This window comes from Protopterus annectens, chromosome 8.part0, assembly GCF_019279795.1.
Source record: "Protopterus annectens isolate FY-2018-M chromosome 8.part0, PAN1.0, whole genome shotgun sequence".
Classification (NCBI taxonomy): Eukaryota; Metazoa; Chordata; order Ceratodontiformes; family Protopteridae; genus Protopterus; species Protopterus annectens.
Window position 1 is genome coordinate 537,322,003 of NC_056741.1, and position 26,666 is coordinate 537,348,668.

At 42.6% G+C, this 26,666-nt stretch overlaps 1 protein-coding gene across 7 annotated transcripts in view; it reads left to right on the plus strand.

Annotated features, from left to right (window-relative positions):
- ARNT (aryl hydrocarbon receptor nuclear translocator) overlaps positions 1 to 26,666 on the plus strand; it is a 2,399,029-nt gene that overhangs the window by 1,661,072 nt on the left and 711,291 nt on the right. For all 7 annotated transcript variants that reach the window (XM_044080044.1, XM_044080045.1, XM_044080042.1 and 4 more), the window contains one exon: positions 2,987 to 3,138. In XM_044080044.1, coding sequence (XP_043935979.1) covers positions 2,987 to 3,138 — 152 coding nt within the window. The remainder of the gene's footprint in view (positions 1 to 2,986; positions 3,139 to 26,666) is intronic.

Genomic DNA, 26,666 nt, shown 5'->3' on the forward strand with positions numbered 1-26,666 from the left:
TGCTGTCTGTAGTGGAGTCAGGTTTGAGAATCCTCAGAGATCCTTCATCAGGAAGGTGGGTGGTCCCATATCCAATTGGTTTAAAATATCTCAACGTCAACACTTGGATTCCACCTAAGATAAGAGTGGTCATGGCAGAGGAAGTCCCTTTAATGGACACAGACCCCATGGTTGAGGGGGTCCGTAGAACCAAGGGCACAGAGGAAGACTGAACAAGCATTCCTGAAGGCTTGCCCAACTGTCCATCTCTGAAAGTAGTCAGGGAGTGCTTATTTCTCCATCCTACTACACGAATGGCTGTCACTAAGAGCATTTGAGTAGAAAGGTTATATCCAGAGGCTGTGCCATTCCATTCCATTTCCACCAAAAAAACAACAGAGCAAAAGCTGCTGCTACTAAATGTGCCATCCTGTCAGTTGCAGGTGGCCAGTCAGGAGGTGTTTATCCTTCTCCAAACAAAGAGCAATCCAGGTGGTCCCACCAAACCAGAGAAGTTGAGAACCTATTCAAGATTCTTTTTTGGTTTTGAAAAGAAGCAGGAATTCAGACCAGTCTTAGATCTAAGCAGCCTAAACCAGTACATAACAAAGACCCCATTCAAAGCAGTGACAGTGTTGTCGATTTTGTCCTCTCTCAAGGTGAAAATTGGATGTGCTCTCTTTACCTCCAGGGCACTTAGTGCACTGAAAAAGTATTTCCCCCCTTCCTGATTTCTTATTTTTTTGCATGTTTGTCACACTTAAATGTTTCAGATCATCAAACAAATTTAAATATTAAACTAATGTTAGACAAAGATAACCCAAGTAAACACAAAATGCAGTGTTTAAGTCATGATTTTATTTATTAAGGGAAAAAAACTATCCAAACCTACATGGTCTTATGTGAAAAAGTAACTGCCCCCTTGTTAAATCATGAAGTAACTGTGGTTAATCACATTTTTGGGAAAGCTGAGTTCAGTTTCAGTAGCCACACCCAGGCCTGATTACTGCCAGACCTGTTGAATCAAGAGATCACTTAAATAGAACTTGTCAGACAAAGTGAAGTAGGCCAAAAGATCCCAAAAAGGAAGACATCAAGCCGCGATCTAAAGAAATTCCAGAACAGATGAGAAATGAAGTAATTGACATCTGTCAGTCTGGAAAAGGCTACAAAGCCATTTCTAAAGCTTTGGGACTCCAGCAAACCATGGTGAGAGCTATTATCCACAAATGCAGAAAACATGGAACAGTGGTTAACCTTCCCAGGAGTGGCCGGCTTACAAAAATTACTCCATGTGCGCAGCAACGACTAATCCAAGAGGTCACAAAAGCTGGGCAGTTAAATTTATTTATTTTTAAAATTTTTTTTATTTATCATTTGTTGACCGGGAAAGTCCGACTAGGTTCCACAGAGCCTGTTTTCAGCGGAGGCCCGAGGAGAAATGCTCCAGATTCAAACAAATTCAAATCCAAATTCAACAATTTTTCCCATAGATACAAGTATAGCACACTAGTGTAGCCCTCATCCTTAGTGTTTCCCAGTCAAAAGAAATACTGCTAGTGAGTTGTAATCTATTAAACCACCAGCAAAAAAAAACAAAAAAAACAGGCAGAAATATTTGTCTACTGAGCTCATCTGTGTTTGATTCTGAAAAGCCACCCCTAGTGACAACAGTCTTCAACCTAGCATTATGGACAGTTAGACTACCCTTGTTTCTCCTGCTAGCCTTGTTGACTTGGGTCTCTAGAGGCAGTGTAGCAATTGCCTCATGTACATTGACAACCCTCTACTAATAAGATATTCTAGTAGAGTGCGATAGATGCATCTGCACCAGGAATCTTGAATCCATGCTCTCTCACACTCAAAACAGTAACACAGAAAAGGTTGTCACTACATACGTGCATAGTGCCATTACTCATACACATAGTAGGCTTCAAACACAAAAATCTACATAAGCAAAGGTTCTCTCGAAAAACTTACCAAAACACCAGAGACCTCCAAAACACAATACTGCTACAACTAACACCATTCCCACAGCACCACCATTGTCTGAGCCACCAAACCTGTAAGGCGTAATGCTCAAAAAACAGATTTTCTTGTCATTGGAGACTCAGTAGTGAGATACACAGATGTCCCACTCACCAGGTTGGACAAAGAGAAAGTTATGGTCAGCTGCCTGTCTGGAGCCAGAATTCGTCATATCAGGCATGCACTCAAGTCTGTCAACAACAAGCACCATTATGACTCTGTCATAGTTCATGTTGGTGTGAACGACCTGAGACTTGCCTCGCTGGACTATATGAAGAGAGACATGATCAGTGGGTCTACTACCCATCTTATCTACTTCTTTTCTTGACCTTATGTTTTTTCTCTGGAGGCTTGGTGGAAAGTAAGTATCCCCTAGAGCCAAAGCATAGCTTGAATCTTGCGTCACCTTTTTGATTCCTTTGTGTAAATCTTGGATGTGGGAACTGGCTTTCAGGTAATGAATTGCTTCTCAGTTTTCCCTTCAGTATAACCTGGGAAGTTCTTTCCTGGGATCTTGGGCAGTTGGTGGTGATTGTTTGTTTCAGAAAAGAATAGAAGATAAAGTGGACTGCTTTCACCTTTAGAGCCAAGCTTCTGTCGATGTTTACAGCTTGAGGAGACAGCTGTCTCCTCAATGGGGATGTCAGACTGCTCTGGAAATCTAGCTAGAAGGACTGACATTTACTTGTTGACCAGTCCACAAGTATTATGAATTTTGTTGCAGCAGTGACCCTCTTATTCAAGCATCTCTGGTTGTGATGTGTACTGTTCCACAATCGTACTTAGAAGTTAATGTTTGTCCTACACTTGGCTTTACGCAAGGCATAAATAAATAGAGGTGGTAAGGCCAGGATGTCTAAACATATCCTTAGAGGCTGCTGAGAGACAGGGCCAGAAATGGAGGAGGATATGTAGGAAATTACTAAAATTTGTATTCTAGTTTCCCTTTTAATCATTTATTTGTTTTTTGTATAAACAGCTGCTGAAACTGAAAGGCCAGGTTTTGTCTGTGATGTATCGGTTCCGGTCCAAGAATCGTGACTGGATGTGGATGAGGACAAGCTCATTTACCTTTCAGAATCCATTTTCAGATGAGATTGAGTACATTATCTGCACCAACACCAATGTCAAGTAAGTGTACTGTTTTAATGTGTTCCACTTGTGATAAAGACCAAATTTCATAACACAGAAAACATTTTAAGATAACTTATTTTTATGTTCCGAAGATGCTAGATAGTTGGCAAGTTAAAAAGAATATAACAGACCCGCACGATCATCCAATTGAGACTTTCAGTCTTTCTAATAAACAATGGTTCTTTTTAAATATTTAATATTCAGTGGAGCCGGGTAAGAACTCCACCAGGGTTGCATATCATCTCAGTTGTCTGGGTAAGTATGTAGATTGCATAAATCGCACAATATTGAAGTGAAATCTTAGTATCTTTGCTTATTTAGTTTTGGACCTAGTTGCCATTAGGGTATTTATGCTCTTGCTATCTGGACTAACTAGGGAAATGTGCAAAGGTAGCTCCTATAACCTTTGATATTGTGCATTAAAGAATGTAAAAGTATGTGCTGGAATATTTGGTTGAGACAACCAACAGGGAATTTCATGGCTGTTTTTTTTTTTTCCAGAAGCTTGAGGGTAGAGATCATGATCAAGTTAGAGTTAATTTATTTAGTTAAAGTAGCCCATGTTACATGGATCCAAAAAGTGAAAGTGTCACTGCAAGAGAGAGACAGGACATTTTTTTTGAAAATTTGAAGTACAAGATAAGGTAATAATTCTGCCCCGTCTAATAATGTGAAATGCTAATTCATTGATGATATATTCCAGTTGTGTAATACATTTTTTGTAGTACAGTATGAATGAACTGAATTTTGTTCACAGACTCTGTGTTGATACCAATTCAGATGTTATTGGGGCTGCTATTGCTATAGGAACACTCAGCCTTCAACCCTTTGATGCCAAAAGTCTCTTGTGACTTCTGTGTCAGAGCCTTCATCACAGAGAGTCTGCATTTGGTGTTACTTCAGAGATGTTGGTGCATATATGGTTGGTGTTGGGGGAGCAGCCCCTGAATACCACAGTCATCCCGATGATGCTAAGTAGAGCCAAGGTTGATTCTTTGCTGCTGTTGGTGCACACCTCATCAATTCTGCCCCAAAACACTGCTGAGGCTGGACACTTCATCTGATCATATGTGTTAACATCAGACAAAGAAACCTGAGACCCATAATGCTGTGATCAAGGAGCCCTCTTCCCAGGAGAGTTCGGAGGACTCTCCTGTCAGTCCTGTAAGAAGATGCAGTGCAAGAGGAAACACCTTAACTCGCCTTCAGAATCTCCCTTCCTGGATAGAGATTTTGATGAAGGAAGATTTTTTCCAAGTCCCTTCTGTAAGGCACATCCTTTGGAGAGATTCTAGAAATGATGAGACAGAAGAGATCCTTTCCCATTGACCCCACTGGAGGAAAAGATCATGGAGGCGGCCTATAAATCCTCTTCCCCAAAGGCCTGGTTGGTGACACTGCCAGACAAGATTGTTAGTATGGTATGTTGTAAGCAAGGAAAGAATCATTTATGGCTGAACACATGCCTTGTAGGTCAGATAGAGTGCTGTGGACACCCAAAGGTAGACAGCACTGAAGTAATGGGCCACTTGTAGACATTATAGTGGTAGCTGTGCCCATGGAAAAGGATGTCACAGAAGATGCTCAGGCTATCTATCCCCCAAGTAGAGAAACCAGTATGATGGTTAGGCTAGAGAGGTGACTGTGTGTCTAGTACTTTCTCAGCGAAAGCTTTGAACTACATGCCACATATAGTTAAATTTCATAGGGATTTTTCTGAGAAAACCATTGACACTGTGAAACAGTTGCCTGCAGAAGATCTCAGAACACAGTTAGAAACCCAGGTGACAACTGTAAATAATGTCTCCTCACTGGCTATGTATTTAATCCAAGTCAGTGTCAAAATAACAAAATGCCAAAAGCACAAATCTGAAAACATTGAGACCAGAACCTCAAAATATTAAAAGCCTAAACAAGTAAAACATCTAAGCAAAAATTTTACAAATTCACGTTGCCAGATATGCTGTGTGTCCTGTTTCACCAGTCACAGTAGTTTTCCATTACCTTCATTATTGTCTGCTTCAGTGATTTACTTGTTCATGCTTTTAACATTTCGATATTGTAGTCTGAATGTTTTCAAGTTTGTGCTTTTGACATTTCGATATTTTGTTGTAGACCATTTTAATCCATAATGCAATGGATGGGTGCAGCTAAAGAGGCAGGCTCTGGTCTGGCAATGAGAATGCAAGGCTGGCTGTGCCTTAAGGACTTTGCGGACCACTTGAAGTTGGCATCCATCAGGGAAACCTTTGAAGGCACCTCTTTATTGGACAGAAAGTGAAACAGAAGCTGCTACAGTGCGAGTAGGAGGGCAAATGCTCACATCTATTGGTGTGAAATTTTCCTCACCTCTAAGAATCTTTCAAAGGAATCAGAAAGTTGCAAAAAAACTTAAGGATGTCCTTCATGGATGCATCTGCAGTCATAACAAATGGGTTGTCCTGTCGTCAGGCAGCCCTTCGGTCGGCCGGATTCCAAAGTCCGGGTCCGGCTTCGGCTGATGTCGCGCTTCACCCAACGTCATCTCTGCTGGTCTTCGGGTATAAAGGCATCAGCCGACGCCATTTTCCCCAGTCTTTCTTGCCGCGTGGCGCCCGAAGCAGAAGCTGTTCGCAAGTGCCGGTCGGTCAGATACAGAGATTACTACTACCGAATACTACTTCGAAGACTTCTAGAAAGCTAAGTAGCCCCTTGAGGACTCTTTCTTGCCTCAGCCGATGTCAGAAAAAGTCAATAACTGTTTAACTTGTGGGAAACAAATACCTCATAAAGATTTCCACTCTTACTGTTTGCCTTGCTTAGGCCCAGACCACGGCGTAGCAGCCTGCTCGGCCTGTGCTTCCTTCAACCGACGAACGCTTAGGCGTCGGTCGGAGTTTGCTGAACAGTTTTTCGGCTCAGATTTTGCGTACATTATGCCGTCGGATCCTCCGACTACCCAAATTGTTAAAAAACGCAAAGAAAAAGACCGACACTCGCGGTCCGCGGTTTCGGCTGAAACCACGGTTAAGCAAGCCGCGAGTGTCTCGGTTTCGGCCGAAACCGAAAAAACTGGTCAATCTTCAGCCGAATCCATGACTACTACTGAGGCTCCTGCTACCTTACCTGAATCAGCCTCAGAAATTTTGCCTACAACTGTGGTTCCTACTGATCTCTCAGACACCATCCCCTTGGATATCTCTACCCCAGCACGTGGTGCTGCTAGGCCTCCTGCAGCCATGTCTATTAAGGCCTTTGCCAGGGCTAAAGCAGCCAAATCAGCTAAATCAGTGCCTGTTAAACCACCCTCACTCAGGCCCACTTCTAGTTCACAAATGCTTACTCTGGCAGAAGATTTAATATCCTTAATTAGGGGATCCCAATCTCACCCAGACAGGGCCTCTCAGCCACCAGAAAAGAGACCTAGAGCAGAGCCCCCCGAGCCTGTGTCCTCTGATGATTCTGCGGATGACTCAGACATTACAGAACAGCCAGAGGCTCCTTTTTTCAATTATGAAGATTCAGATGCTGAAGAATCCATTCCAGCTGCCTCTCCCCCAGAGGAATTCTCCTTTGGGGAAACCTTACATGCCATGAGAGAACAATTCCAATGGCAGGGACAAGATTTCTCAGATTCTAGAAAAAGGCTTAGGACTTTTCTGCACTTACCACAACATAGGCCCTTAGCTATACCTCCTGTTCTACCTGTTGTGGACGATGCATTTAATGATGTCTGCACTGCACCTGATTCTTTACCTCCAGCCCCTGCCAAACCAGATAGATTCTACAGGGTGCCAGACACTCATCATCACCTATACAAGGCCCCACTTGCAGACCCCGAAACTATATCCCAGGGGCCTAAGGCAGTAGCCTCGACCACAGCAAAAAACCCTATTCCCTCTGAAAGGGAATCCAGGTCCTTAGAGAGATGGGGGAAAAAGTCTACACCTCTGCTACTCTCTCAGCTAGAGCTTTAAACTGTCAGTTTCACATGATCCAATACCAAGAGTTTATGCTTGATCAGTTAATTAAAAAGCTGTCCTCTGGTGAATCTTTAGGTAAGAAATATGTATTAGAAATGGTGAATAACATCCAACAGGTTAGTAACCATTCTTTAAAATGTGGCTATGATGCACTGGAGGCTTCATTTAGATCAGCCATGACTGGCACAGTGATAAGAAGGCATGCATGGTTGAAAGAACAGGTCTTGCCGGATCATGTTAAAGCTAAGCTATTGGATGCTCCTATGGATAAGGCCAGTCTATTTGGGGAACCTGCCCAGCAGGTAATGAAGAAAATGGAAGAGAAGGCAAAATCTGTACAAACAGTTAAAGATTTCCTACAGGTTCAGCCCCAAGGTTTAGCAGGAACTGGCCTGCCAAAATTGGTCCTTTCCTGACTCCACAAGATCCCAAAGGGGCAGGAACAGACGCTCTAGGGGCAGAAATCAATCCAGAGGAGGTGCCTACAGAGGGCGACAGTGGCAAGGCAATAACCGAGGCACAGACACAACCACTGCCACTACAACAGGACAATCTCAGTGACTTGGCTCTATCTCCGCCTACCAGGGAGCAAATAGCAGCACCATTAGGCGGAAAGTTAGCCTTATTCTCGAAAAATTGGCACTATATTACAAAAGACAAGTGGATTTTGCAAACCATAGACCAAGGCTACCGGTTCCACTTCCACACTTTACCAGTAAAAAGAGGAATGCCAAACCTGCCCCAAATCAAAAATAGAAGCCCTGCACCAGATAGCGGAATTAATAAAGATGAGAGCTGTGGAAAGGGTGCCAATAACAGAACAGGGCAAAGGATTCTACTCCAGACTATTCCTAGTACCAAGAAAAGAAAAACTGGAGACCTATTCTCGACCTGTCCATCTTAAACACATACATCATTGTCCCAAAATTCAAAATGCTGACCCTACAGCAACTTCTTCCCATGCTGGGCAAGGAGTGTTGGCTGGTAACTCTAGATCTCAAGGAGGCATACCTGCACGTCCCCATTCGACCAACTTGCAGAAGATACCTCAGATTTCTTGCAGGATCAGAGCATTATCAATTCTCAGCATTGCCCTTTGGCTTATCTACTGCACCCAGAGTATTCACAAAATGCCTGGCATCAGTAATCGCTCACTGCAGACTACAGGGAATTCAAATTTATCCATACCTGGACGACTGCCTGTTACAAGTGGACAACAAAAGCAAGCTGACAACAGATTTACAAAGGGTCATTTACTTGCTACAAGCCCTGGGATACACAGTCAATTTTCAAAAGTCAAGGCTGATCCCATCCCAGACAAGGGCATTCTTGGGCGCGGAATTGGACACAGTAAAACAGATGGCATTCCTAACTGCAGAAAAACAAAAAGAACTCCCTCTTTACTTCTTAGCATTAACAAAGCAGAACAAACTAACAGCAAGAAAAGTTCTGCAGGCCTTGGGCTTCATGGCATCATGCATAATCTTGGTCCCACATGCCAGACTGCATATGAGAAAGTTACAGTGGTACCTAAAGAATTTATGGTCTCAACACAGGCACAGCTTAAACAGAAATACCACTAATCCCATGCTTAAAACAGGAGTTCCTCTGGTGGGCTCGGGCATGCCAGTCAAACCCAGGCTTACCCTTCCACAACTTTCGAGCAAACCAAACCATCACTACGGATGCCTCAGACCTAGGATGGGGGCACACATGCTGGACAAATGCGTACAAGGACTGTGGACTCAGGACCAGCTGCACCTGCACATAAACCAAAAAGAAATGCTGGCAGTAAAACTGGCAATCCTAAAATTCAGACCATTCCTCAAAGAAGGCCATTTGATGATAAGGACAGACAACACCACAGTCATGTGGTACATCAACAAACAGGGAGGCACTCATTCTTACCCCCTATGCAGAATGACTTTGGACCTTTGGAATCTGGCTCTCAGCTACAACATCCAGTTACAGGCAATATTTGTACCGGGAAAAGAGAACACCCTAGCAGACATTTTAAGCAGAACAACCTCGGATGCTCACGAATGGATGCTACACCCGGACATCTTCAAGGCCATCACAAAGAAATGGGGAATGCCACAGATAGATCTATTCGCTTCCCCACAAAATCACCAGCTCAAAAAATTCTGCACAAGGACATTCCACCCACTTGCATGGAAGGTGGACTCTCTATCCTTCAGCTGGAAAGGCCTGACAGCATATGCATTCCCACCTCTTCCCTTGATGCACAAGGTACTACTGAAAATCAAAGAGGAACGTCCAAGGATAATCCTGATAGCTCCGAACTGGCCAAGACAACACTGGTACCCATTGCTGAGGAGCATGTCTCGGGAGAAAATGTGGTCAATACCCCTGATGCCTCTGATGTTAACTCAGAACAACTACAACATCATACATCCAAACCTAAAAACCTTGCAACTGACTGCCTGGAACATCACATAGCAGTAACTAATCCAGACCTTTCACAAAGGGTTAAAGACATTATCCTTGAAGCCCGCAGACCTTCAACAAGAAGGAACTATGCAGGAAAATGGAAAAGGTTCGTCATTTGGAGTACTGAAAGAGGAAAAGATGTGTCGAACATAGATATTGCTAACATTCTGGAGTACTTGGCAGAGCTTCTACATACAGGCCTGTCCTATTCCTCCATCAAGATACATGCTTCAGCTATTTCAGCAGAATACAGCTTTGGTAGTCCTGTCTTTTCACATCCTCTACTTAGGCAGTTTCTCAGAGGGATCAAGAATGTAAAACCTCCTAGGAAACCACCATTACCAGCATGGGACTTGAATTTTGTACTAGAAAAGTTGACACTACCTCCGTTTGAACCAGCAGCAACAGCAGATCTACAACACCTGTCATGGAAAACTGCTTTCCTGCTGGCTATTACTTCAGCAGGGAGGGTCTCGGAACTACAGGCCTTAATGGCAGTGCAACCCTTCCTAATCTGCCATCAGGATAGGGTATCCGTGAGAACTAATCCTACATTTATGCCTAAGGTGGTATCCAGAGTGTCTTTAAACCAGGCAATGCACCTACCTACCTTCTTTCCCAATCCACAAAACAGAGGCGAAAGAATAATGCATACCTTGGATGTACATAGACAGTTACGCTACTACCTGGACAGAACCAAAGGTAACAGAAAAACTGACCAGCTCTTTGTAGCCTATGCAACAGGAAGGGAAGGAAAAGCAATTTCCAAACAGACAATCTCCAAATGGATAGGAAATTGCATAAGATTCTGTTACTCCTACCATGGAAAACCAATTCCACAGAACATAAGACCTCATCCTACAAGGGCTACAGCCACTACCACAGCTTTCTTAAGAGGAGTGGCAACCAAGGACATTATTGAGGCAGCTACTTGGACCTCCGTGCATACATTTGCCAAGCATTATAATTTACCTCTATATTCTAGATCCCGAGCAGGGTTTGCCACTGCTGTACTGCAAGGGATCCTGACTACACCATAATTATTATTCCTCCTCCCCTAGTTTGGCTATGGTATTCTACCCATTTGTTATGACTGCAGATGCATCCATGAAGGACATAGTACAGTTTTGTACCTACCATAAATGTAGATGTCCGAACTGGATAGCATCTGCAGTCAGGATTACCCTCCCTCCTTCCCCTCTGCGGTACTCCTAGGGTACTTACCCTCCTAATAGCTAGCTGGGGGGGGGGAGTCTCTTATGGTGTATTTGTTTGTATATATGTACATACATGTTTATTTTTAGTGTTTGCCTTCTACTATTTTGGAAACATTGGCATTTATCCAAAATTTAGCTTTCCAAGAGGGCAATTGGCATCTGGGGCAAGAAACACTGAGGAAAATGGCGTCGGCTGATGCCTTTATACCCGAAGACCAGCAGAGATGACGTCGGGTGAAGCGCGACATCAGCCGAAGCCGGACCCGGACTTTGGAATCCAGCCGACCGAAGGGCTGCCTGACGACAGGACAACCCATTTGTTATGACTGCAGATGCTATCCAGTTCGGACATCTACATTTATGGTAGGTACAAAACTGTACTTTCCATATATCCCCATAGACTAGAATAAGGAGCAATATGATAGGAGCTCCAGTAGTGGGGGGACTTTTAATCTAGTAGCCAACCAAGTAGCAGTGATGGCCCAAACTGTCAGGGCTTTATGCAAATATTGCTCCCACATTAATGGTCTGTCATCAGCTTACCACATATTTCAGAGATGTCATAGACCTTGCTGCATTCTCTTTATTTCATCATCCAACATCAGATGCCAAAAATCTTTCAACATCGTCCCTCAAGAAGGACGGTCAACAAGAAATGCATTCCCCCAAGTCTCCTGTATGCATCCCCCCCGATGTCTTTCCATATCACTGTTGCAGTATTCTTTACAATAGGGATCCCCTGCCAAGAGCAGCCCAATGTCTGGCCAGTATACCAAAGCCTTTAGGTTGTAATAGGGATGCTGTTTGTCACATGTATGCTCCCCGCACATGGTGTAGGGCATGAAAGTGACATACGGACGTACCATCCTCAGAACTTATTTGCCACCAGTCTAAATACCACGTTTGATATGTTGGTCAGAATGCTCGTTCATCTGCTGGGTTATCAAGCTGATTTTCATATAAGTGCCCTGTTTTGTTTTTTTCTTCTTATCTCCTTTTATTTTATGGTTGTTGGTTTAATGTTAATGGAGAGGTTGGGTAAGAAAGTGTAAAATTCTACTACCTTGGCCTTTAGAGCTGTAAATTACCAGACCCACATGACCAGGTATATTTTAACGCTTTTCTCTCTCAGGCCTGTCAGTTTATTTCATATCTTCCTGATTCTAAGCTGTCCAGTATCTGGTGACCCTTCAGGCAGTTTACATTTATTTATTTATTTATTTTACATTTGTTAACTGGGAAATTCCGACTGGACCAGGTCCATTTTCAGCGGAGGCCCGGGGAGAAAAGCTCCAACATCAAGTTATACAAATACAGTACATCCAGCATAATTCCCTCAGATTAGAACATTGTGGCAGTTTCCCTGAGCAGGTCCGTAACACATACTCACGAGTGGACGCTTCACAGAGCTATGTTTCTGGACATTGTCCCCCAGTGGAGTACTCCTCAAGTAGATCTTTTTGCCCCCCTCTGAACAGACAACTTCCTGTCTTTTGCACCAGAGTCCCAGGTTCTCTGGCCTGGAAGGTGGACACCATCTCTTTTTCTTTGAAGGGGATGTTTGTTTATGCCTTCCCTCCCCTTCCTCTCATACCGAGGGTCCTGTTCAAGATAGTACAGGATGCTCCCAAAATCTTGTTGGTGACTCCCTTTTGGCCCAGACAGTATTGGTTCCATCTTCTTCCGTCTGCATTTAGCCAAGGGCAGTCATCACAAGTTACCTCACAGGATTGATCTAATCACAAAAGGCAAGGCATCTTTCATACATCCCCGCCTGTCTACTCTTCAACTGACATTGTGGATGATAGGGTTTTGATCTCTTGTAGGCACCTTTTTTTCCTAAGGATGTTTTTTCGGGTCCTGCAGGAAGCCAGGAAACCCACTACCAGAAAATCTTATTTATCCAAATAAGAGATTTTTTATCTGATGTCTTTCTCGTAACTTGAATCAATTTACTATGGAAGTTCCTTTTGTTCTTTACTATTTGTATGAATTGCTCAGTAAAGCCCACCTATCAGCTATTTCTGCTTGTCTGCCTTTGACCCCCCCCCCTTTGGCTTCTAGATTTGAGTTCAAACAATTTCTTAAAGTCGTCCTTCACATTAGGCCTCCCAGGAAGCCTATTCCTCCTTCCTGGCACCTTAATTTTGTTTTAGAAAAATCGACACAGGCTTCTTTTCAAGTCTGCTGCTTCATCTTCCTTACAGTATTGTTCTTGTAAGAATGTTCTTCTTTTGGACCTTATTTCAGCCAGATGGGTGTCTGAGCTGCAAGCCCTTATGGCTGTTCTTTCTTTTATGTTTTTTTCATAAGGACGGGGTGTCTCTCCATGCTAATCCTACTTTTATGCCCTAGGTGGTTAATGAGTTGTCTTTTAATCAGTCTTTTCATTTGCCCATCTTTTTCCCTTCTCCATAATCTGCTAATGAGAAGGTTCTTCACACCTTGGATGTGCATAGACAACTCGGATATTATTTACATAAAACTAAAACCATTTGTATATCTGCGCAGCTTTTTGTTTCATTTCATTCTAGGTGTTTAGGTTTGGCCATTTCCAAGCCAACCATTTCTTCCTGGATTTCTACAGCCATTTTCTTTTGTTATTCCTTTTATGGGAAAAGCCTTTCTTCTTCTGTTAAGTTTCATTCTGCCAGGGCTGTGGCTTCTCCTGGTGCTTTTTTCAAAGGTTTGGATGCTAATTTTATTCATGAGGCAGCTACTTGGACTTCTCTGCATACTTTTACCAAGCAATATAAGTTGGATGTTATTTCTAGGGATAGAGCCAGTTTTGCCATGGCTATTTTACATGGTTTTCTTGAGGGCTGTGCTGGTCCTTCCTGATTCCAACTTTCTTCCTGACCTTTTGTACTCTCTCTATTGTAAGGAATACTGCAGCAGTGATATGGAAGGACAAAGTACAGTTGTGTAAAATCTTATCATAACAGTAGGTGTCCTTCTCATCACTGTTGCAATATTCACTCCTTCCCTCGTCCTCCAGTACTTTTCTTTTTCTGGATGCACTTGTTACCTGTTTGTCTCCGTAGACTATCGTTCCTGCTGGGGCTTTTCATTTCTGAAGATGATATGTCCATATGTCACCTTTATGCCCTACACCATATGCAGGGAGCATATGTGTGACGTGGAGTAGCGTCCCTATTATATCCTAAAGCTTTGGTGTACTGGCCGGACGTCAAGCTTCCCTTGGCAGGGGATCCATATTGTAAAGAATACTACAGCAGTGAAGAGAAGGAATCTGCTGTTATGGTAAGATTTTACACAACTGTACTTTCCCTGAGATAACCAGGTTACTTCAGAAACTTGGTATGCTAAGCAAAAGTCATTCTCATAGCCCTGTTCTGGCCTCGCCAAGTATGGTTTATTTTGCTGTGGTCTCATTTTAAAAGAAAACCCTTTCTTCATTTGCTGTACCCTCATCTGCTATATTATGTGTCCAGGGTGCATCACCCAGACATAAGCTGCCATAACCACATGTTTTTTTTCTTTTCCCATGATGGTTAGAGATCGATTGTTCCCCAGTGAGGAGTTGCTTCTTTGATTATGGCATTACAGAGGCCCTCTACAAGGAGAATGTACAACTGAAAATGGAAAAAATACCATTCTTGGCCTTGAAACAGAACTTAGACCCTATATCAATACCTCTGACCACTGTGCTCACCTTTCTAACAGACCTGTTTAGGAAGGTTGTCAGCTATTTGTTGATTAAAGTACACTTGGCAGCCATTTCTTCCTTTCTTGCAGGCTTGTCCACATCCTCTTTGGCATCTCATCAGGCATGTAAAATATTTTGAAGGCAATTTTTCACTTCATACCTCCCTAACTAGACCTGTTTCCCCCATGGAACTTAAAATTCATTTTAGAGTATTTAACCAAACTACCCTTCAAGCCTGAAGTCTCCATACCTATTAAATTTCTAACTTAGGCTGTCCTGCTGGTAGCTATTACTTTTAATTGAAGAGTTTCTGATATTCATACCTTATCCTCAAATTACCCGTGCATTGTTGTTCATCTGGATAGGGTCACACTAAGGGCTAATCTGTCCTTATACTGAAAGTGGCTAAAAAGACCATGCTCAACCAATCGTTTAATTTGCCAGTTTTCTTTCCTAACTGCACTAACAAAGGAGAATATCACTTTCATTGTTTGAAAATCCTTGCTTCTTTGTGATAGGATTTGTTGGATGTTGGCTAAAAGAAGGAAGTGTGATTGTGGTAGGTAGATTCCTTTATAAGGACTTGTACTCACAGTGCTTGTTTTGTCTTGGGGCAGAACACAACTATAAAAATTGTCAGATTTGTCAGTTATTTGTTTCAAAAACCCTATGCACATGCCTGTCTTCACCAAACAGTTATTTAGATTCCTGGTGCTGGAAGTGCCCTGCCCATTCCAAAATGGTGGAACCCTTGGCACACAGTGTCTTGCTAGCACCTGTAAAGAAATTCAGAAGACCTAAGCCTGAGCAATTGTCTGCTAAGTTGGATTTGGAGGTACTTGTTCATGTGTTGCAGGATACCACTGTGCACCCAATTATTTTTAAAACTCCTGCTACCACAACCCTGCCCGAGGCCAGTATGGCATTTGACTCATGCATGTCTGATGAGACTGTTCATGCAGATACAGTTGAAAAGGGGGAACTAAAGGTTATTACTTCAGAGGGGATTGGAAGGCATACCTCAAATCCTGGTTAAGGAAGAGGTGCCTGGATCCTTAATTGAGGTCCTTCAGGGTTTGAGCCGCCTCACTTTCTGAAAGCAGAAGTCACACCTAAGACAAAGAAACAAAAGCCAAAGAATGTTTCTCCTTTTCAACCACCTCAAGAAAAGGGATGGATTTAATTTTCAAAGAGCGCATACAAGGCCATTTTATCTTTCAAGCCTCCTTCCTTTCTTCTCGTCTTGCCATCCCATCTCAGAAGAGACCACATGAATCTTCTGAGAAAGAGGAGGAAGATTCTGATGTATATGAGCATGTTTTAGCTTATTCATCTCAGATCCATTCACCAGGCCAAAATGAATCTGATGATGAGGCTACCCTGTGCCCTAAATCTCCTGTGCATGAAATTTCCTTTGGAGAAGCCATCACAAAAATGATGCAGCATTTTAAATGGCAATCTAGATAATTTTCTGATGTGCAGAAGAGGTGCTGTAACTTACTAGAAATAGAATCCCTTAAGCCAGCCCCTGTTCCTTCAGTCTTGGAGGCATTCATTCATCCATCCACTGGCATCCAATTCTTCCTTTCCTGATTTCCAGATGTTGGTCTCTTAAGAGGCCTGTTTGGTTTTATGAAGTTCCAGAGGACCTAAAATTTCTCTACAAAAATCTTTTGGCAGATGCTTCTGATTTTTTTTTTTTTTTTTTTGCCGCTGCTAATGTTTTACCTTTAGACAGAGACAGTAGGGTCATGGACAGATATGGAAAGAAGGTTACACTTTTGCCACTCTGGCTGTCAGGGCCTTGAAATTATCAGAGTCAGTTGACTAAATGCATATCGTCTATCCTGGGTGAATTGAACAAGACTTTGACTAACCTTAAGGTCTTTGAAAATAAGCTGCAGGCTATTTCTTTTTTTATTTTTCCAACAAACATCTTTATTAAATTATCATGTATGACACAGGCAGTCTTACATTTATATAAATAAAAAACAAACAAAATAACACCACTTTAGACATTATACATCACAGACACCATTGAAACAACTGTAGTTGCAAACATTACATATCACTTATATATCCAGTCATAGTTATGCATTATATGGCTCATTCAAATCCTGACTCTTAAACCTCTTTCCTTCTCTGCATGTATTGTTCCCACAATTCCCATTTTTTCCTTGTAGTTTGCTCCTTCCCTTTTCTAAAGATCCCACTTCCAGGTGTTTATCTCTGTTGTTATATTCACTGCTTCTGGTAAAGTTGGTCCAGACTTTGATTTCCATTTTCTAGTAATTGCTTTTTTGGCAGCCACCATAATTAGACTCAGCAAGGCTTTACTATGTCTAGGCAATGCCGATTTTGTATCATAGCTAAAAAAAAATCATCTCCCCATTCAATCCAATCCGCTCACCCAGCATCTCTGAAAGAGCAGTCTACAGGGAATCCGTAAAGTCTACCAGCTCATTATACTCCCAAAAAATATGTTCCCAGACACCTTTTTCTTGCCCATCACACGTCCAGCATTTACTATTCACCTGGGAAAAAATTATTTGCAGTCTACATGGGTATGTACACTTCCAGGCAAAGCTCCCAAATCTTCTAGACTTTGTTGCATATTTGCGAGATGTACATATATCCACCATTGTTTTTTTGTGAATTGCTTATCCAGTCTGTCTTCCCAATCCTTTCTAAGCTCCTCTCATTGATTCTTATAATTATCATGCAGTATTTTATATGCTTTACTAATTATTCCTTTTTTAATAGTAGCTTCTGTTCTAGATTCTATTAAAAGCTGTACCAGTGCTGGTCTTTCGTTTAGGACCCCCTGTTTCTTTCTGTTTGCTTATACTCTGATATCAGTCCTTGATAAGGTAAGTTAATCTCTCACCAGCAGTCCAAATAAATTCTTGACCTCTTTCCATTCTTTTATCTTTCCCTTTTTAGTTATTTGCTCCCAATACCTTGGTTCCTATGCCATTTTTTATCCAATAAATTCTAGCCCCTCTTGCCTATTATCTGTATCCCTAACCACAGTCATCCCTATCTCCAAAATCTGTTTTCTCCATTCTCATGCAGGTTTAGTTCTTAGAATGCTCACTGCTATTTTATGAATATAATACTCTGTATGATTTTTTTTTTTTGCTCTCCTTAAGAGTCTGTATCCAAAATGCCAATCTATCCTTATTTCTTGAGCCTCTTCCCTGTATCGTTGTCATTCTTTTCCACTTTGTAATGTAGTTTTTGGCTTGTGCTGTGTATAAGAGCCTTAACTGTGTTACCCTCAAATAGGGCAATCCTAGTCTGCCCTGCTCTACTGGAAGAATCATCTTTTCCCACTTGACCCTTGATGTCTTTTTCCTATAGGCCTTTATATTTAGCATAGTTTAAATAGTAGTTTGTGTGCTTTGGATCAGTTACTTTTTTGTCAACATTTTTTTTATATATTTAGCTATTTAGAGTGCTTTAGATAACTAGTTAAAGTGTATGTGTGTTTAAGAGTGACACTTCACAGCATATTTAGCCCATAGTTTTTGCCAGGGCTTATTTAAATAGTTTTTGGGTGTGTTTTAGTTATACTGTAGTAGTTTTTTCTCTTAATACTGTGTAGTTCATTATGGCTGACCCAGGATAGGGATAAACATCCTAAGTCAGGTTTCAAAAAATGTCGAAAATGTGGACAGAAAATGTCTGTTACAGATAGCCATGTCAGTTGTGTATATTGTTTGGGAGCCTTGCACCTTCAGGAAAGCTGCTCCATCTGTCATTCCTTCTCTTCCAGAGTTCGTCAGGAGCGAAAGAGAAAGTTAATAGAGGACTTCTCAAACCGTCCTTTCAGGAAGCTTTGAGTGACCAAGACAGGTGTAGTAAATCTTCAAAGTCTTCTAAAGCTTCTACTTCTTCAGAAGTAAAAAAAAATTAAAAAAAACATCGACATTGGCTTCACAGCCCTCAGAGCTGAGCGTCTTGTCTTTTCGGAGCAGGTCCCCAGTCCTGGAACTGGTATCTGAGGTACCTAAATCACCAGTCTTTCAATCAGTGCCTCCATCCATCCATTCATCTCGGTCCTCGATCAGCCTTTCCGATTTGGATGTGAATCATGTGGTGCAGAAGTTGTTACAGGCACTGGCATTTGCAAAATTTTTATTGGCTCCGACCCAAGCAATTTCAGAACCAAAGACTATATTGCCATCAACTTAATTTCCTCCTCTGAGCCATACCTGTCCTTCAGAGCTGGAGGAGTCCGACTTGATGATCATTGAGCCTTTGGAGCCGATGTCTGTTCCAGTGTCATTGGTTCCATTTACTCGGATATCCTTTGCGCCAATCGAGGAGTCTAGGAGCCGACATTCTCCGGTCGGGTCCGGGGAGGATAGTTGGACTGACTTGTCAGTTCCGACTTTGCCTGTCAGGGCTTCAGCTCAGATGAGCTCAGCTCCTACCTCTGGTTTGAAGCCCACTGTCCCGGTGCTGGGTGGATGGATGGTTCCCTTGGATCCATCAGTCCATTCTCACTGGAGCACAGGTGCCTTCAAAGCCAGGAAGAGTGTTGTGTCTCCTAAGACATCTGTGACTTCAGGTCCAGCTACCTCCTCCCCAAAAGCACATGTGTCCACTTCTGCTTCACATATCCTTTCTAAGCGTAGAGACCCAGAGCCTCAGGAAGCCACATTGGGTGGCCCCTGCTCTTTCGAGACCTTACCAGAAGTTCCCACTGATGAGGTTCCCAGGAAGAGAGTCTGTAAGAGGAAGCACTTAGACTCCCCACAGGAGTCTCTCACATCCGATACCGACTTGGATGAATCAGAGGGGTCCCCACGGTCCCCCTCTGAGGATATCTCATTTACTGAGATATTAGAAATTCTTAGGCAGAGGGGTGACTGGCAGCCCGCCAACCCTATTGAAGATGAATCAATTCTCCTGAAGGCTTTCGGGTCTCAACCCTCCACCTGTTGGGTGTTCCATCCTTCAATGAGCTCATGGAGCTGGTCTCACGAAGGGCATGGGAGTCTCCAGACACCATGGAGCCTGTCCCCAGGAGGCCTAATAAATTTATTTCTGTCCCCCAGGAAAAGTCTTTTCTTACCAAGGGAGTGCCAATTGGTGCCATGGTGGTGGCGGCAGCCACCAAAAAGGAAATGTCGGAAACTTCTTCCTCTATCCATCCTCCTAACAGTGATTCTAGGATCATGGATAGATAGGGGAAGCGCACGTACAGTTCAGCGAATTTTGCCTTGTGTTCGCTGAACTATCTCACTCATTTTACGAGACTACAAAGAGATCTCCTAAAAGAGCTTGGAGATAATCTTCAGGGTACAGTAGCTGCAGGAGCTTCAGACAAAGTTGCCTCCCAACTTGCTACCCTCAATTCCATAGTGAACTTATCCATGCGCCTCATTTCATATGCAGCTGATGGAACGAGTTGGGCAGCAGGTACAGGAATTGCTCTTAGGAGAAACTCTTGGATGTACTTGTGTTCCTTTTCGAAGCCCTTTAAGTCATCCTTTGTCAACACCCCTTTTGGTGGCTCGTCCCTTTTCGTGCAGACTCTGTCTGCCATCGGAGTCTGTTTTTCCACCCCTACCAGACCCAACCCCAAGGGTCAAAGGGGAGGAAAGGTGTGGTTCCGAAAAGCCCAAGGAGCCTTTCAGGACACATGTGGTGAACCCCCCTCCAAGGGCAGAGGAGGGGGCAATAATGGAAGATGCCGCCCATGCAGCAGAGGGGGTCCGCAAAACCAGGGCGACTGAGAACAGTTCTTTAGGAAGCCCTACCAGCACTCTTGAAAGGAAGCCCAACTGTCCTACTCTGGAGGCAGTTGGGGGTCGCTTATCTTTGTATCCAGACGCCTGGCTCAAAATAGCAAATGACAACTGGGTACAAAGTGTTGGTTTCCAGAGGATATTTCATTCCTTTCGCCACCCCCCCCCCCTCCATTGACAACAAAAATCCCAGACATTCCACCCAGTTACAGGGAACAGGCAAAATTAGAGGTCCAAACGTTGCTAAGAAAAAGAGTCATCCACACATTCCCAGCAGACCAGATAGGATCCGGAACTTACTCAAGATTCTTTTTAGTTACAAAAAAGACAGGGGACTGGAGACCTATTTTGGACCTCAGCAGACTAAACAGGTCTGTCAAGAAAGAGAAGTTCCAGATGGTCACGCTTCAGTCGATATTTCCCTTCTTAGCGAAAGACAATTGGATGTGCTCGATATATCTCCAGGATGCTTACTACCATATAAAAATGGCCAGACCATCCAGGGATCACCTGTGCTTCCGGGTGGGAGCCAGTCATTACCAGTTTCCAGCCTTGCCCTTTGGTCTCACTACAGCCCCCAGAGTGTTCACCAAATGTCTGGCAGTGGTCAAGGCTCACCTGAGACGTTTAGGATTCCAGGTGTTTCTGTACCTAGACAATTGGCTCCTCACCACCACTACCAGGCATCAGCTTATACAAGCCAGGAACACCACTCTTTCTCTCTGCAGTCATCTGGGTATTACAGTAAATTCAGAAAAATCTGCCTTGTTGCCATCGCAACATATCATTTTATTGGAGAAAAATTGGACACCACCACTTTGAGACTTCCAGCAGAAAGAGTCTTACTACTCCGTCAGCAGGTTTACAATATCGTATCCAAAGACAAGGCTCCAGCATCAGAAGTACTAAAATTGTTAGGCATGATGGCAGCTGCAATATTAGCGATACCGTTGGGTCGCATTCACTTGCGGATTCTGCAATGGCTGTTATTCACTCAATGGTCTTACCAAGAGCTCCCAGTGTCTCATCTCATAATGATCACAAACACATGCAAAAAGGATCTTCATTGTTGGTCGACTTCTCTTCATGTAACGATAGATCATCCTTTTGTTCTACCCCCACCAGTGGCCACAGTGACCACGGACGCTTCCCTGATGGGGTGTGGGGGCATTTTCAGGGAAGAACAGCCAAGGCACATGGACTGAACAGGAGACACATCTGCATATCAGTGTCCTGGAGATGAGAGCAGTGCTTTTAGTGTTGCAGTACTTCCAGGATTCTCTTCCTCTGGGAACAATTGCGATTTGGGCGGATAACATGTCAGTGGTCTGGTACCTGAACAAACAAGGAGAAATCAGGTCCTAACCCCTTTGTTGTGAGGCCCTAAGAGTATCGCAATGGGCTACATCCACCCAGAACTTTCTGTTAGCAATGCACATCCTGGGGAAATCCAACGTAATAGCAGACAAACTGAGCAGGGCAATCTTGTTGCTTCATGAGTGGTCCCTCAAGAAAGAAATAGCGGAGAGAATTTTACGCGGATGGGGCCAGGCTTGCTGCGAACGTTTTGCCAACCACATGAACACGAAATGCAGAAGCTACTTTGCCCTGATTTCCCCCTTCAGGAGAAGCCCCAAGGGATGCACTCGTACACAATTTGCGTCCGAGTCTCCTCTATGCATTCCCACCAATTCCCTTGATACCCAAAGTATTGCAGAAAGCAAAAGCCCTGGGAAGGACCATCATTCTAATAACCCCTCATTGGCCTTGTCAGATTTGGTTCCCCTTCCTTTGACTTCATCAATTGGAAGACCCTTGGATTGTGGACCCAGTTCCAGATGATCTGACGCATTCGTTGGGGGATCTTCATCCCTCTCTTTAGTCTCTGAAATTGACAGCTTGGCTGCTCTAATTCCCAACATAGCCAGGTTCCATAACCTCTCAAATGAAATGCAGCAGATTCTGATATCTTCTCATAAATCCTCTACTAGGAAGCTATATCTTAGCAAATAGAAAAGGTTTTCTATATGGGCCTCTCAAAATAACTAATCCCTACCAAGCCCCTATTACCTCCATATTAGAGTTCTTGACTATGCTTTTCAATAAAGGAGCTGCAGCAGCAACAGTGCGGGTTCAACTTACTGCTATCTCTAATTTTCACCTTGGATTGAACATAATGTCACACAAACTATCCAAAGCCTTTCTCTAAGGGACTTTTCATCTCAGACCACCTGTGAAATCCCCTTATAACCCATGGAATCTACATTTTATGCTTTCACGCATTATTCTCCCACCTTTTGAACCAGCTTCCTCATGCGATTTGAAATATTTGTCATGGAAGACTATCTTTTTTAGCACTTCTGCCCATAGAGTGTCAGAGCTTCAGGCCTTGTCCATAAAGCCTCATTTGATTTTCCATGCTGACAGAGTCTCCCTGCAAACAAATCCTTCATTCTTGCCCAAAGTTTCTACTGAAACTAACCTTAACCAGATTATAGATTTAACAGTGTTCTTTCCCAAACACACCAACAACTTAGAGTATATACTGCACAAGCTTGATATTCATAGACAGCTTTACTTGGATAGAACAAAAGAGTTCAGAAAATCAGAACAGCTTTTCGTTTCCTCTTCAGATTCCAGAAAAGGTATGCCAGTCGCAAAAACAACACTGTCTAAATGGTTATCACATTTGCTTATTCAGCTGCTAATATGCCCTTACAACACAAAATTAAGGCTCATTCTACCAGAGCAGTGTCCACATCTTTTGCCTTTTCTGCTAGGCTTCCTATAGGCAACATTTGTGCAGCAGCCACTTGGTCAAAACCTCATATCTTTATCACTCATTACAAAGTTGACAAGGCCTCCAGGGACAGGGCCTCCTTTGGATCTACTGTCCTAAAAAACATACTCCCGTGAGTCACCCGAGTAATATGGTGCTTGGGATGCTACCCATCTGTAAGAGTGAATGGTGAGATAGAACAACTTCACATAAAGAAGTTATGTACTCACCATAACGTTCCATGTGAGTTGTTCATCTCGCCTTCATTCTTACCTCCCACCCTCCTACCCCCTCCAGGGTTTTTCAAAGACCGAGATACTAGATTTTTCCTGATTCCTCAATGTTTCTATGGCTTTCTCCTAAAGAGTGATAGAATGGCACATGGTATTATTATACGCAGCAAACAAGATCTGAGGTAGCTCCAGGTGCATTATGGGATAGGGACTTGGCCTCACGCTGTCTGAAGACCTCGAGCTTTGTAGTAGGCCAAATCGGAGCCGAGGATCGGCTCCGAACCCATCTGTACGAATGAAGGCATGAAGAACATCTCACATGGAACGTTATGGTGAGTACATAACTTCTTTTTTATCATGTCGCCATAAATATGGCTATTGTTGGACTAATTCTAGTGTGGGTATATAATTTACCACTATTGCCTTTGTTTTAACTTCATTAATTTTTTATCCCGAGAAGATTTGAAACCATCTTAAAATGTTCCACAACACTCTAATGTTCTTTTTCTGGTTTTGTCATGTATAAACTAATATAATTTGGAAATAGAGTCAGCTTTTCCTGACTACCATATCAATTATATCCTTGAATTTCTGATTCCCTTATTTTCTTGTTAGTGGTTCTCAATATAATTTTCATTGCATTGCCTATATTTCTCAAAACTGTACAAGAAGAAAGAGGGGGGGGGGGGACACCACCACCTGTTACAATCCCCATTACACTTAAAAGTAGCATGCAAAGAAAACCATGTACCACAAATACGGTACTATTAAGAAAAATGAAGTGTTTTCTTTACTTACAGTTAGCTTTCTCCCCTTTCTTCCCCTCCCCAAAGCATTTTTCTGAACATTAATGACATGAAGTAGGGCATATACTTTAGAGTTCCCACAAATCCAGCAAATTTTGAAAAAGTCCAATATTTCCAGATTTTCTTGTCCTGTCGTATTTCACAAATATGATTACTGCATTGTAATCCCACATTGTTACTGGTTTTATTACAGTTCTTCTCCATTGCCCAGATCCTGTCTCTGCTTCATTTCCAATGTACTCTCGATTCTTCTAGTCAACTCTCATGCTCCCTTCCTTCTCTCCAACATTTTCCGTTGCAGTACTGGCAAAGGTTTCACAGGTACAATCTCTCTGTGGTCTTTATTACCATAGGAACAAGAAGCAGAATTTCCTTCTGTTTCACAGCTCACTTTTTGTTGGACAAACTTTTGTATTTCCTCCTTAGCATGCACTTCATTAAAAAATTGTTTTGTCCCTCCAGGGAAGAATACCTCAAAGACAGCTGGATACAGCAATTTGAATCTCACACCTGTCTCTCGACATTCTCTGAATAGTGGAATGAATTTACTTCTCTTTTGCCTGGTGTACAATGAGCAGTCATCCTCCACAAACACTCGGCTTTCTCTTACTTTTAATATTTTGTCCTTCTGCGATAGTTTTGTCCGAATCAACTCCTTCTGCTGGTAAGATTGCATTTTACTATTAAAGGTTTAGGTTGCTTTCTTATAGCTAGGTTTGGAGCATACTCACGATGTGCCCTTTCATTTAACAACTCCTGTTGTGGAATACCAGTCCAGCTGCTTATTTGTGCTTTCATAAAATTAATGCAGTCTTTTCCTTCCAGCTTCTGTGGTATAGCTGAAAATCTCAGGTTTTCCCTACGTGCTCCGTCTTCTAATATTATTTTTGAAACATCTTTTCCTGAGTAGTCTCATATTCAGCCAGCCTTTTCTTCATTTTGACCTCTGATTTTTGCAGCTTTGTCATCTCATCTCAATATATGTTTAAAGCTTCTTCCAGCCTTTTGTTGTTTGTGTTGATGTATACTCCATCAGTGTTTTATTTTAACCAGGTCTGTATGCAGTTGTCTTGTATCTTCCTCTAGGTTATTGGAAATCATGTCTAAAGGTTGCACTGATTTTGCTGAACAGCTGCAGAACTTTTCCCAGTCAAGTTTTCTTCCCCACTTTTTGTAGCTGTTTTCTTTCCAGGTCTTCTGTATTTCTTTATTCCTGGCATGTAGGCAGTACACTTACTAGCCAGTTACTGAAATGTACCCCTAAAAATACAAGACTACTGGCCTTCTCTGCTGAGTTTCTTGTTTTCACACTGGGAGGGCTAGAAACAAGCTGTTACTCAGTATGCAGCCATCTTGGAAGTCGACTCGCAGCAGGCTGTATCTGTGGTTGCTCAGGCTACTCAGGTGGCCAGACATACCCTTAAATGCAGTTATGATGTTCTGGAAGCTATTTCCAGGGCAGCTGTTATTTGGATCAGTCATCAGAAGATTTACTTGACTTTATTCACAGTCTCTTTCTGAGGATATTAAAGCTAAGTTTTTGGACTCCCCTCTGCATACGGATTTTCTTTTTGGATAACGTGCAGCAGAATTCTTCAAATCTTTTCAAAAGAAAGGTAAAATCATGCAGGTTTTAAGCAAATATTTCTCAATCCAGTCCTTAGATACCAGAGGAATTACCCAGCTAATTCTACTTCCTTTTTCTGTAGGGATCAAATATCTGCTGAGTAGGGCATGAAGATGTCTAGAAAAAGATTTCAGGATAAGTCTATAAGGGATTTTGTGTCTGCAAAACTTCTTTTGTTGACAAGTCAGCCTGATTATTTTCTGCCACCTCCTCAGTTCACTCAGAAAGACAAACCTCCCCTTCCCAGCTTGACATATTTTCACTTCAGACAAATAGGTCCTGTCCATCATTCTTCAAGGCTACAAAATGACTTTGAGGGAAATACCAGCCATTAGAGGCATTCCTTCCCCCTCCTTCCAACCAGTTATAAATTATACCCCCCTTTTGGAGGGGTCTCCTTGACCAAGGTACTATAGAAGCTCGCACCTTCTCAAAATCTAAGCAAAGGCTTTTATTCCAGACATTTCTTGGTACCCACGAAAGGAACTTGGAAACTCTTTCTAAACTTGCCTCATCTTAATACTTTTCTGAAGGTTACCTTCTTTCAAAATACTTTCCCTTCAGACTCTTCTTTCGTCCATCTTGCCCTATTCTTTTCTGGTTTCCCTGGATCTGAAGGATACTTACCTTCATATTCCCATTCACCCTTCTAACAAGAAATTTGTCAGGTTTTGGGTTTGTTCATCACACTTTCAGTTCTCTGCTTTACTCCTTGGGTTATCTACAGCCCCCACTTTTTTTTACAAACTGTCTAGCTTCAGCTGTTGCCTTTTGCAGTAGTCAGGGAATCCAGATAATCTAATACCTAGGCAAGCTTCTTATCCTGGCAACCTCTCAGGAAACCCTTTTAATACATCTCAACTATACTATATCCCTTCTGCTGAGGCTGGGCTTTATCATCATTGTGAAAAAGTCTGCTTTGACTTTCACCCAGGATCTTGTTTTTCTGGGTTGCAGGCTGGACACTCATCTAATGATGGCTTTTCTCCAACAAGAAAAGTTCAGACTCTCTCCATGAATT